The sequence below is a fragment of the Xiphophorus couchianus genome, chromosome 19 (genome assembly GCF_001444195.1).
Source record: "Xiphophorus couchianus chromosome 19, X_couchianus-1.0, whole genome shotgun sequence".
NCBI lineage: Eukaryota > Metazoa > Chordata > Actinopteri > Cyprinodontiformes > Poeciliidae > Xiphophorus > Xiphophorus couchianus.
Window position 1 is genome coordinate 4,887,501 of NC_040246.1, and position 11,461 is coordinate 4,898,961.

At 42.8% G+C, this 11,461-nt stretch overlaps 1 protein-coding gene across 2 annotated transcripts; it reads left to right on the forward strand.

The window, feature by feature from the left end:
- Positions 1 to 2,042: 2,042 nt before the first annotated feature.
- Positions 2,043 to 10,441, forward strand: pax9 (paired box 9). 2 transcript variants are annotated; one of them, XM_028001056.1, is made up of 5 exons: positions 2,043 to 2,145; positions 2,256 to 2,341; positions 2,862 to 3,476; positions 5,097 to 5,239; positions 9,408 to 10,441. In XM_028001056.1, the coding sequence occupies exons 2-5, from the start codon at positions 2,338 to 2,340 to the stop codon at positions 9,660 to 9,662; spliced, it is 1,017 nt and encodes a 338-aa protein (XP_027856857.1). In that variant the 5' UTR covers positions 2,043 to 2,145; positions 2,256 to 2,337; the 3' UTR covers positions 9,663 to 10,441. The 2 variants fall into 2 exon arrangements, with proteins under 2 accessions (XP_027856857.1, XP_027856858.1); XM_028001057.1 differs by lacking the exons at positions 2,043 to 2,145; positions 5,097 to 5,239 and having other exon boundaries at positions 2,152 to 2,341.
- The last annotated feature ends 1,020 nt before the right edge of the window (positions 10,442 to 11,461 follow it).

The window sequence follows — 11,461 nt, forward strand, 5'->3', positions numbered from 1 at the left end:
AATTATAGAAAATTTTATGTATTTTATACACATTTAAATTGCATCATTCATATCATATATATATATATATATATATATATATATATATAGCTATTTATGGTTTGCTTTGACCAGTTACAAAAGTATAAATAAGGAGAACAATAGTCAGCTTATAAGGATAAACATTTAAGTAGTATTAGGCCCTGTTATGAATCATTTATCAGGTGAGCGTTGACCTCTGTTACCCGCGCAGTGTCATGAATCTGCAGCTCAGACATTTGTCTTGCGGGTGAGAAGGGAAGGGAAGTGGGGCAGAGAAAAAAAGTAAGGTGCGTTTCCGTCCGCTGTGAAAGCGCTGAAGATGGAACAAGCCTGCAGAGACCTCTGACCCTTCACCGCGGACCCCCTGTTATTCCAGCCAACACGGGCTCCAGATGCATAGAAACCTGGTCGATCGCGTTTCGCAAACCGTCAACATCTCGTCCCCCGACCTGACTGACTGACTGACGCGTTGGCGCTGACGAGGGTGGGCAGGTGGGGCGCAAAGCGTGCCGCGGTGGAAAGCTTAAGAGGCGGGGGGCTCGGGGGGTGGGGGTCTTACTTGGTTTTTGTTGGGGTAAACAATATTCGCGCTAATTCGCGCGTTACCTAGCCGGGTATATTTATTCACACTTCTGGGGGAATTAGGCGCTCATCATCACTGAGACTGGAGAAGGTAAACAAAACACACACACACAAAAAAACGCTTTTCCCGTCCGGCAGCTAAACCTCAGAGCTGTACGTGCTGGAACAAATACTGAGGAATTATCTGTGTGTACCTTTTGGCCCCTCGCAGCCGCCTCGCTTGTTTAATGTCTGCAGAGCTTCCCCCCGCCCCAACAATATTCCTAATTGCACAAAGCGCCGTTTGATGTTTACATGCACATTGATCCCTTTAGAGTGGGAGATGAAGGTCAGACCTTTGTTAGAAAAGAACTTATGATACAAGATAACCCAAAGCATGTGTCATAATGGGGAGAAAGTGGAGGTGCAAAGTTATGGCGTGTTTGCTTCTCTTGTAGGGAGGCAACAAATCTCTACTACTGGCTGCCAGTGGGCTTTCTATCCGCCCAATGCGTGTTAACGAAACCGCTAGAAACTGTTACTGCCTGATGCATTTGCGTGCAAACGCCGAATCTCAATAACCGCTTTAAAGCTTTAAAAAAAAAAAAAAAAAAAAAAAAAAAAAGGTCTGCAAGCCCACAAGCCTTCAAGCGCAATTGGATTATTTGGGAACACTTGATCCGTTCTGTGCGCGCAGCCACGATCCAAGCGATTCTGTTTATATTAGAGCATCAAGCCAAATTTTACTCACTTAGTGCGCGATTTGGCGTCTTAAATATGGTGAAATTGTCAGAATCTAAGTCTGAATTAAAATTCGGTCGATTTGTTTCTCTCTCTCTCTCTCTCTCAAAAAAAAAAAAAAAGTAAAGAAAACGCAACACGTCCGTCTTTTGGTAACCACACTCAACAAGAAAACTCCTGCAATGTTTCTGCTGTGAAAAAATGGAAACGTGCAACAGCATTGGGATATATTGCAAGAATCACCCGTGTTCAAAATGAGCTTGTTTCATATATCTATCTATATATAGATATATGAAACATGCTCATATAACTCACTATTACTAATTACAATAAAAAATTAAATGTGCATCCGATGTATAATATTACATGTAACCATTTGGTTGTTTTTTTTGTTGTTGTTTTTTTTTTATTGCAGATGGGATATCCCTGATTATCCCCAACAGGAGCCATATTTATTTATTTATTTATTATTTTTTGCTGCCCATCACTCTTCAGTGAGCGAAGGATCTGATGTAGAATCTTGATTCTGCGTAAAACCCACCCTATCTGTCTCGATAACAAACACATGCACGTTGGCTGTCCCCATCTTTTAGAGGTGTGTGTGTGTGTGTGTGTGTGTGTGTGTGTGTGTGAGGGGAAGATGGGGAGGGGGGCTCAGGAACGGGGAGGAGGCGAGAGATGAAACTGTCATGTCAAACGTCTCCCCCCTCACCAATGGCAGACAGCGCAGCGCGATCCCGACCGCGGATTGGAGAGGCGGGCCAATGAGCGGGCGCAGACGCTCCGGGAAGCCCGGCCTCCCTGATTTCAACAGATTGAAATGTAAGCCTGTCTCCGGCGCCTTCGGGAAACAGAAAGAGAATTTTGTCCCCTCTTCTTCATTTTGTCGCACAAGTAGTGGGTTGTATTTATTTATTTTTTTTTCACCCGAGTGCGGACACGCTGGACGCGCGGCAGGATCCACGGAGGCGGCACAGAGCGGACACCGTGTACTTCCTTTGCGGCTTCAACACGATGGGTGAGTTCAACTGTCCTTTTCTCCCCCGTCTTAACGGGGAGGATGCAGCAATCGGTTCTAATAGGAAGGTGAGAAAATCCAGCGAGATTTTTCTTTCTTTTTTTTATTTTTTAGTTGTTTTAGGCGGAAAACTGTTCGTCGACAGTTGTGCACGAGTTTTTCGGGGGGCGTCCGCGAGGCGTTTGGACCGTGTTAATACCAACAAACATCTCTCATAACTCGTACTGATTAGCTTCCAAATCAAAGCGAAAATTTTTCTGAGACGAAAGCATAAAATGTTCCTTTGTGGGCTTTTTAAAAACAGCTATAAAAAAGTTTATAAGCAGAGTAAAAAGCTTCCATCTGCTTCATTAGTTCACCCAGAAATCAGATTGTGTCAAATCGCTTCCATCATGTCAGATGTGTGAGACGTGTGTGTGTGTGTGTGTGTGAGAGAGAGAGAGAGGGTGTGTGTGTGTGTGTGTTTCGGCCATTAGCGTCATGTCTCACAGCCCTCTCCTCTGTCTGTTTTCGACACTAGAACCTGCCTTCGGTGAGGTGAACCAGCTCGGCGGTGTCTTCGTGAACGGCCGGCCTCTCCCGAACGCCATCCGCCTCCGCATCGTGGAGCTGGCGCAGCTCGGGATCCGACCGTGCGACATCAGCCGCCAGCTCCGCGTCTCCCACGGCTGCGTGAGCAAGATCCTGGCCCGCTACAACGAGACCGGCTCCATCCTGCCGGGGGCCATCGGGGGCAGCAAGCCGCGGGTCACCACGCCCACCGTCGTCAAGCACATTCGGACTTACAAGCAACGGGACCCGGGGATTTTCGCCTGGGAGATCCGGGACAGGCTGCTAGCGGACGGCGTGTGCGACAAGTTCAACCTGCCCTCCGTGAGCTCCATCAGCCGGATCCTGCGGAACAAGATCGGGAATCTGGCGCAGCAGAGTCAGTACGAGTCCGGCAAGCAGGCGCCTCACCCGCCGCCTCAGCCGTCGTTACCTTACAACCACTTGTACTCCTACCCGGCGTCTAAAGTGCCCAATCCCCCCGGCATGCCCACCCTTCCCGGACACATGGCTATGCACAGGATATGGCCCTCCTCGCATTCGGTCACAGATATTCTGGGGATTCGATCGATCACAGAGCAACAAAGTAAGCAAGGCTGCGCACAGGCCTGTTACTGTTACTCACTACATCACATTTGAACAAGCTTTCAGGGGGTAGTGTGTGAGTGTGTGTCTGAGTGTGGGCGTGTGTATAGTTTCCAGAGTAGTAGTTGATTAATAATAATACTAATAAAAATAAAATAACAATAATAATAATGATAAAATACGGTTAGTTTGCTGATCTAGAGTTGGCTTGCGGTTCTAGGTGGCATTCGGCTCTCTTTGGCGCAGAGCCGCGTTTCCCAGCACAGCCAGGGCCTCGTGTTTGTAGTCCAGTCTGTGTGACACATGCAGGTAAAGGCCCAGATGACTTTGCCCTCCCTCCCCTCCCTTCCACTCCACAACCCCCTTCAACACGACCGCAGATGTTTTGGAAACAGTGAAACAGGATCCGGCATAAATCAGTGTTAATGGTGGGCTCGGGCTCAGCAGCTTGTTTACCAGGGGCAGGAGGGGAAGTGCTGTCAGGGTTCCGGGCTCCTCTCCACTTCCACCGCCGTCATATTAACAACGTCTATCTGTAACTTAAGCGGCTCAAACGAGACAAAACGCGAGGCAGATATCTGCGAGAACTCACAGGGGGAGGATTGTGTTTTTGAAAGGCTGCCTTTCTAAACAATTTATGCATTTCCAAAATCACTTGCAGATGTCGTGTGGCTGCAGGTTTTTAAGGTTTTCGCGCTGATCTCGCTTTTTGCGCAACTTTAAAAAAAAAGAAGAAAAAAAAAAAGTGGCTTGAGACCTTGTAAAAGTTGGGGGTCAAAAGAGACGCGTAGGTTCATTTGTTTTTTCATTTTCATGCGCACGGACTCAAAAGTACGCGCCGGCGTTTGACCTGCGAGCAACAAATGCAAAACTGCTGAGGTTGACTTATAGTCAAGGCCGACTTTTATTTTAGCTTCTAAAGCGTGAATTTTGTTTAAATGTTTTATGGGGTTGCAGCTCTCAGCGGTAAACACTGGGAGGATTGTCCATTACGCACGAAAGAGAGGAAGTAAATTTCAGTTACCCACAAAGATTGGATGGACTGACTCACCGTAGAGTCCAGTTATACAGCCTGCATATTCATCTGAGCGTTTTATATATATATATATATATATATATATATATATATATAAATCCCCAAACACTCCAGCCTAAACGCATGACCTTTACACGTAAAAAAGAGGAAAAAAACAACCAGAAAAAGGAGCTCCCATTTTATGTCTTTCTTAAAACGCTCTCAAATAATCTAGATCATGTTAAATTGATTCATGAAGAAGCAGAATTTTAAATCTATAAATATTAATTTTCAAAACACACAAAAACTGGTTTCAGATTAAATCTTATTTAAAGGCTATTATTATTATGTTTGTGTTTGGGGTTTTTTTACGCAAACAAAAGCGTATAGATTTATGGTAGCATTGCTGCGTAGAAATGGCAAATGGCCACACGCTTCAGTGCCAAAAAAAAAAAAAAAGAGTCACAGGGTTATTGTCTGCTAACCCCCGGCTGATGAGTGCGAGAGCAGCAGCGACCAGGGCCGCTCTTTTTCTCCTCTCCTTCTCCCCAGAATTTCCTTCCTGACTTCCCTGTTCTTCTTTTTCTCTTCTACCTCTTCCCCCAGTTAGTGACAGTCCATCCTTTTCCAGCGCCAAACTAGAAGAATGGAGCGCTATAAACAGGAGTAATTTCCCACCAGCAAGCTCGTCTCTAGTCAATGGCGTGGATAAGGCGCATTTAGAACCCCACGAAGCAAAATTCACACAGGTAAAAATGTGGACATGTCTCTCTCTCTCTCTTTTTAAAAAAAAAAAAAATTTTTAATCAGTCACTTTTTTTAACTCAGATTTTTCCCATCAATTTATAGCAGTCTTTATTTTTATTTATTTATTTTTTTTCAAAATAATTATATGGCTTGAAGTCCCCCCCTTTCCTCCCCCCCTTTCAAAAACCACCAACATCCATTGCAGGTTAGTACATTAATGGTGCGCTTCAGTATTATTATTATTTTCATTTTACAAGCAGCATTATTCCGTTGGTCCTGCTGCTTGGTCATTTCTTTTTTGGGGGGATTATTTATTTAGCAACTGACAAGTCAAAGAGGTTTCATAAAGTAACATTATGGGTTTGAATTAAATTGCAACGTATTTCCACTCATAAAAGAAAACCTCCTGAAAAATCAGAAGTCAGATTTTTTGGGGGTTTTCTGGTAAATTATTCGAGCGCAGAGTAATTGATTTAATGTGAGCGACTTAAAGCAGCCGTGAATGTTTAAGCTATTAACCCCTTAACTGTCACCCCCCCCAAAACACTTACATGCAAGTCAATAGGTCCACGAGGACGCCGATGTCCTCGTGACAATTATGAGGTTTTAAAAACATGGAGAGTAAAAACTTTTCTTTTTATGCCTGTTGGACAACATTTAAAAATAATAATAATAATAAAAATATATAGCCTATCAGATTTGAAACAGTGGTGCCCATAAAGTTGGACCCATTATGTTTCCAGAAACATTCTTTACATTTTCATTTCATGATTTTGTCTAAAAGTGATTTTAATATATATATATATATATATATATATATATATATATATATTACATATTCACTTTGTGTTGAATAAATTCCGCTGTCACGGTAATTTCTAGATAGCGGGGAAACCAAGGCCCTGTTTCAACTTCAAACGCAACAGCGCATTTATAATTTAACACTTGCGAAAAATAGGCCTCAAGATATTAAAGTAAATGACTTATTTTGGACACAGGGCGAAAGTAAATCACATATATTTTTAAAGTAAGCTGTTTATTTTTAAATTTTACCATACATTTTAATAAAGCAACAACAACAAAAAAGTAGAATTTCATTTGCCTTTCTAAGTTTTGGACGCAAACCCGGATCATAATTTTTGCGTAAATTGCGAAAAAGCTCGTTTTTCGTGACGGCGCACTGGCGTGGGCCCATGAATGGTTTTCCTCTGTACTTGACAAGTAAGAGCAAAAATCTCGAGAGATGTCCATGAGGCGTGATCGATGGCCCCACTTTATCAGTGGGGAAATTTCAGGCTCAGTGTGCAATAAATCTATCTGGAGATGTCGCTTTGAGCGCGCTCCCGAAACAATTTGGTAGACAGATATCACACAAACAAAAAAATACTTCAGTAGGAAATTAAATTCAAGCATTAAGAAGAATACGAAGGGGAAAAGAAAGCAAAAATACTTGCAGCTAATGGAGAGTCATGCAAACATGTACAGCTCCTATGTTTTCAAATTACAAACATCCCCTTAAGATGCAGGCCTGATTCATTTATATTTATTTATTTTTTTTCCATTTTCCTGGCTTTGGCAGCCAAGAGTTAACCCGTTTAAAGGACTATTCCACAGTTTATTTTTAGCTCAAGCATCAGCAGGTTAGATTAAACTAAAAACACAGAGGAGGCCAGCAGGTCGTGCGTCTGCAGGGCCAGACGCTGCGTTTGGAAACAGGTAGCCTGGAGGCTCCGCTCCGATAACAGGGAGGGACAGCGGTATCCATGGAAACATGGGCAGCATCACCGAGCTGTGTTGGAGTTGAAATCACGCCGGGAAGTGCAGCAGTCGGAGTGGATGCTGCTTAGCTGCCTTGAAGGGAAGCAGGCCTCATGCTTTCCCATGCCCTCCCTCCTTAAAAAAAAAAGCTGAGAAACGCTGAATCCGCAACACTGATTTAAATAATAAACAGTGGGATTAATGGAAGGCGTTTAAATCTTAATCGGGCATAAAGATAAACAGAAATCTGGCTTCACAGCCACGTAATAAACGCTTGAGCCAATACATTAAGTACATTTAAAAATGATTTCATTTTGTTCAAGTTCATTTTGATCTGCTTTTAATCCGATGCGTCTTTCTAGCCAATTACGTCCACGTAATTAATAAAAAAAAAGTAATAAAGCAATTCATTTATTATGACATCACGTGAGCCAAACATGCAGCAGTTGATCTACTTTAAAAATGTGCAGAAAAGGAAGGAGGGGCTGGAGGTTGAGAAGCAGACAGCCAGCAAAAATGATGCAATCAGGATGGACCGTGTGTGTGCAGCTGCTGTGTTGTACTTTACCTTTGAGAAAATTGTATAAGACGAACACGTGGCACCGATCCGCAGATGGGATTTTGTGGCCTGCTATGAGCTAAAAAAGCGACAAAAAAAAAAAAAAAAAGTAAAAATCTCCCTCTATTTTCGTGGCTTATGATGATTAAAAAAAAAATGTTGTGAAGTAAAACTAGGAGGCCTGTGTGACGTTCTCATGTCGTGACAAAGTTGAGGAAAAAAAACACCAAAGTCACACAAAAGGCATTTTTAAAAAAGTGTAGCGTAATTTCAGCAGCTTTTATTTAGTTGTTTTTACTGTGAACGTAGCATATTGATTACTAATGTTTTCATGATTTAATGTAAAAAAAAAAAAAAAAAATTATCTATTGCAATTTTGGTATACAGACTAAGTAAAATTATAGAATAAACATACATTAAATTTAACTTTCTGCCATACTGCTAATTCAAGAGCAACAAATATAAAATGTGGCTAACAGCTGGTTAATTAGTCTGCCTATTAGCTCAGGTAGCCACTCTGAAGTCTGCTGCTTCACAGACAACACGCTCTTATCTTACCAATATATGTATATATTTTTTAAAATCTTAAAAATGTACTTTATTAATTGTGGATTAGGGCTCTCATTTAATTTTCATGCCATTACTGTTTCCATTGCTCTTTTTTTTTTTTAAAGCAGCCGACTCTCTTGTATATATGGCAAAAAAATGCTAGCATTCTTTCAGCCGACTGACCGGCAGTGTGCAGCAATAGATTTGGAATGGAGGAGTGGGGGGGCAGGAGGGGCACTATGTCACTCTTTGATCCGTACACCTGGACTAAATTAAGGTCACTTCAGCATTCTGAAGGATTAGCATTAACAAGGATTTCAAACCCTTGGAAAAGTATGACGGGAAAATTTTCGGCATTTTCAAACGACCGTTTCAGGACCTCCACGTTCCTCCGACACCTTTAACGTACCCGTGCGTAATGGCTAAAAGATAAGATTTTGAATGATGCATATATATTATTATTATTTTAACCATGTCAGACAGGCATGTAAGTGCAGGGGAAAATCCCAGTTGTAAAAACTAATAACATATTTGTGCTAGCACTAGCTAGGCCACCCATGAGGAGAAATTCTGTCTCCATGATCAAAATGTGAAATCCTCCAGTTGAATCCTGTTCCTGTGCCAGAGCAGCAGAGCTCGTTCCTGCGCCGTAGCCCTCCCTTCCCTCATTTTCTATCATATTTCCTCTTCTTCCCCCCCTCCACCCTCTGCCCCCCACAAATCTATCATGACATCTGTTTTGTGGCGTCCCCCAACAAGCCTGTACTCCATCGGCTGGTGTGGTATGTGGACGCTGACAGAGAAACGTCCATTTTCAGAGCAAAAAAAAAAAAAAGAAAAGAAAAGAAAAAACAGGGCAGCCAACCATGTATGGTTGTTATGCTCCTTTAATGTGTGGCAGGAACATGAGCGCGCATAATTGATCATTCATACTTTCATCAAAATTGGGACAGTGGGATTTTTATGTGGTGGCTGTGAAGTTAGGGATTTAGGTCTGCTGTTTATAATTCAACCAATATTACTTTCACTTATTGCTACAGCTTGCTTCAAAAGCCACAGTGTATGTGTATTTATGTGTGTATGTGTGCGGGATATATAACTTTCTCAAACTTCCTCAAATCTTAAAGTCACCAAAATTCAGAAAAGTGTTGCCAACAAATGACATTCGTTTAATTTATTCTAAGAAAGCGACTCACAAACAGGGGCCAGTTAAGGACAACAACAACAAAAAACAACCGGATTAAATTTGACCTTTTTGATCCACGTTGCAGATTTAATCTGGACTTTTCCCTTCTCATTTCCAGACGCCGAGTGGATTGCCCACAGCGAACAGCTATGTCACAGCGCCCAGCATCCCTCCCTACCACCCTCCCACCCAAGTGTCACCCTACATGGGGTACAGCGCCACCACGTCGGCCTATGTGACCGGACCCACATGGCAGCCGGCCAGTGGCAGTGCTCTATCTCCCCACAGCTGTGACCTCGCCGGCTCTCTGGCCTTCAAGAACATAGCGGCGAGCCGCGACGCCATCCACCCGGTCGCCGCGTCGGTGCTTTGAGCGTTCCCTCCGAGGACTAGAGACGGACAGAGTCTGAGGGGGGAACAGTGGAGGCGGGGAGGGTGGGGGTGGATGCGAGGGTGAGTGGACGGGACAGGACAACGGACTTCGAGTCTTGTCGTTTCGCTCTTGCAGTCGCCCTTCTATGAAGGACTGAGGACCGCCGCCGAGTGCGGGACGCTCTCCCTCGACCTCCCCCCCTCCCCGCCGCACTCCAAACTCAACACGGTGCGACCGAAGGCCGAAGGAGTAAAACGGTCGACACAACAAACTGGTTGTCTAAAAGGACTCGGAGAGCAGGTGTTCTGAAGGGACAAGTGCGTGACCGCCACTCTCCACCCATCAACACTATTCCTCTCAGATTCTTTACTGCACACTCTTTGGGCAAAAACGGGGTAATGTACGACTTCAGAAATATACAATCAGCCTAAAGAAAAACACTTTGCATGAGTGTTTCAGGGTGCTTGTAAATTACTATTGCTTTTTTTTTTAAACGTTTGTATGCTTTTTTGTTGTTGTTGTTGTTTATGATTTTATAAATGGAGCATTGCTTTTTTCCCACTTCACTAAAAGTGTAGCCAAAGAAAGAGCTCCACACAGAAGTCTTATTTATTTAGGTTAAGGTACGTTGAATGAAGTGCAATTAGCGTTGCAGAATGCGTGGGAGTCTCCATGCACATTAGGACAGAATTGGAATTATGTTGCAGAGCATTAACAATTGACAAATGTTGCACAGTGAAATTGAATGTATCTTATTAAATTGTTTGGCTGTTTACCGATTTTTCCCCCCCCGGGGCATTCCTGCTTGTTTTGAGGGATTGGGGGTATTAACACGGAAGACATACGGTACACATCCCATCGCGGGAAAAAAAGAAAAGAAAAATGTTTTTCAGCATTTGATTTGACTCCATCTCTGCTAAATTCGGGGTATTCTGGCACTCTGGCCTGATTTACATGATTAGGAAGCTGCTTTTCATAAACAAAAACCAAACAAAAACAGCGAGCAGGCCCTCAAAGTCTGCGTTTTTGATTTCCATGCGTCATGCCTCATTGGGCAGTCCATCAGAAAGAATTTGAGTGCGCCGAGTTCATCGCAACATACTGCAACTTAAAGCCAGAAAAACAGCACATGCAGGAGTGTCTTCTGACCTCATTACATCTATTCATGCTCTTTATCTCGGTTGAAAGTAATAATAAATCTGCATTGTGCCTGTTGTGCAGAAAGTGTAAAAAAATTGTGGTTACATCAGGGCAATGACTATATAGATTGTTTTTTATTATTCCTAGAACTATTGGAAGTACAGCCAAATACCAAAATAATTCAATTGTAAAATTATTTTCATTCAGCCAAAACGTTTAGTGTCCAATAACGTCTTTTTTACTTTCTATCAGATTCAAGTTTGGACAATAACTGCGCAACTCGCAAACGTCAATATAACTTCCAGTCAATGTTAATCAAATCGGCAAAAAAATATTCCGAGCTTAAATCTGCCAGGGTTATGAATAATATTGGGCTTAACTATATATTTTACATGAAAAGGAAATTACACTTACTTTAGTGTCAGTTTACAAAAAACGGACCCTAAAAATACTCCACAGTCGTTTGTTAATTACAATGTCGTGTTGTCCATTTAAACCTCCGTTTGTATTCATGAGAGAATAAGTTTCAGCTTATTTTGAGATTTAAAATGTTTGTATGGGGTTTTGCGTTGTGTGGAAGGAACGCCAAACCTAAACGCCACCGTACGGGGCCAATCGACAGGGCATGAGGCAGATAAGGGGTCAAGCCAGGGCCCGTT

Coding starts and splice junctions, on each gene's coding strand:
- pax9 (XM_028001056.1), top strand. Junction 3,477..5,096: donor ATCGATCACAGAGCAACAAA/GTAAGCAAGGCT, acceptor CTCTTCCCCCAG/TTAGTGACAGTCCATCCTTT. Junction 5,240..9,407: donor ACGAAGCAAAATTCACACAG/GTAAAAATGTGG, acceptor TCTCATTTCCAG/ACGCCGAGTGGATTGCCCAC.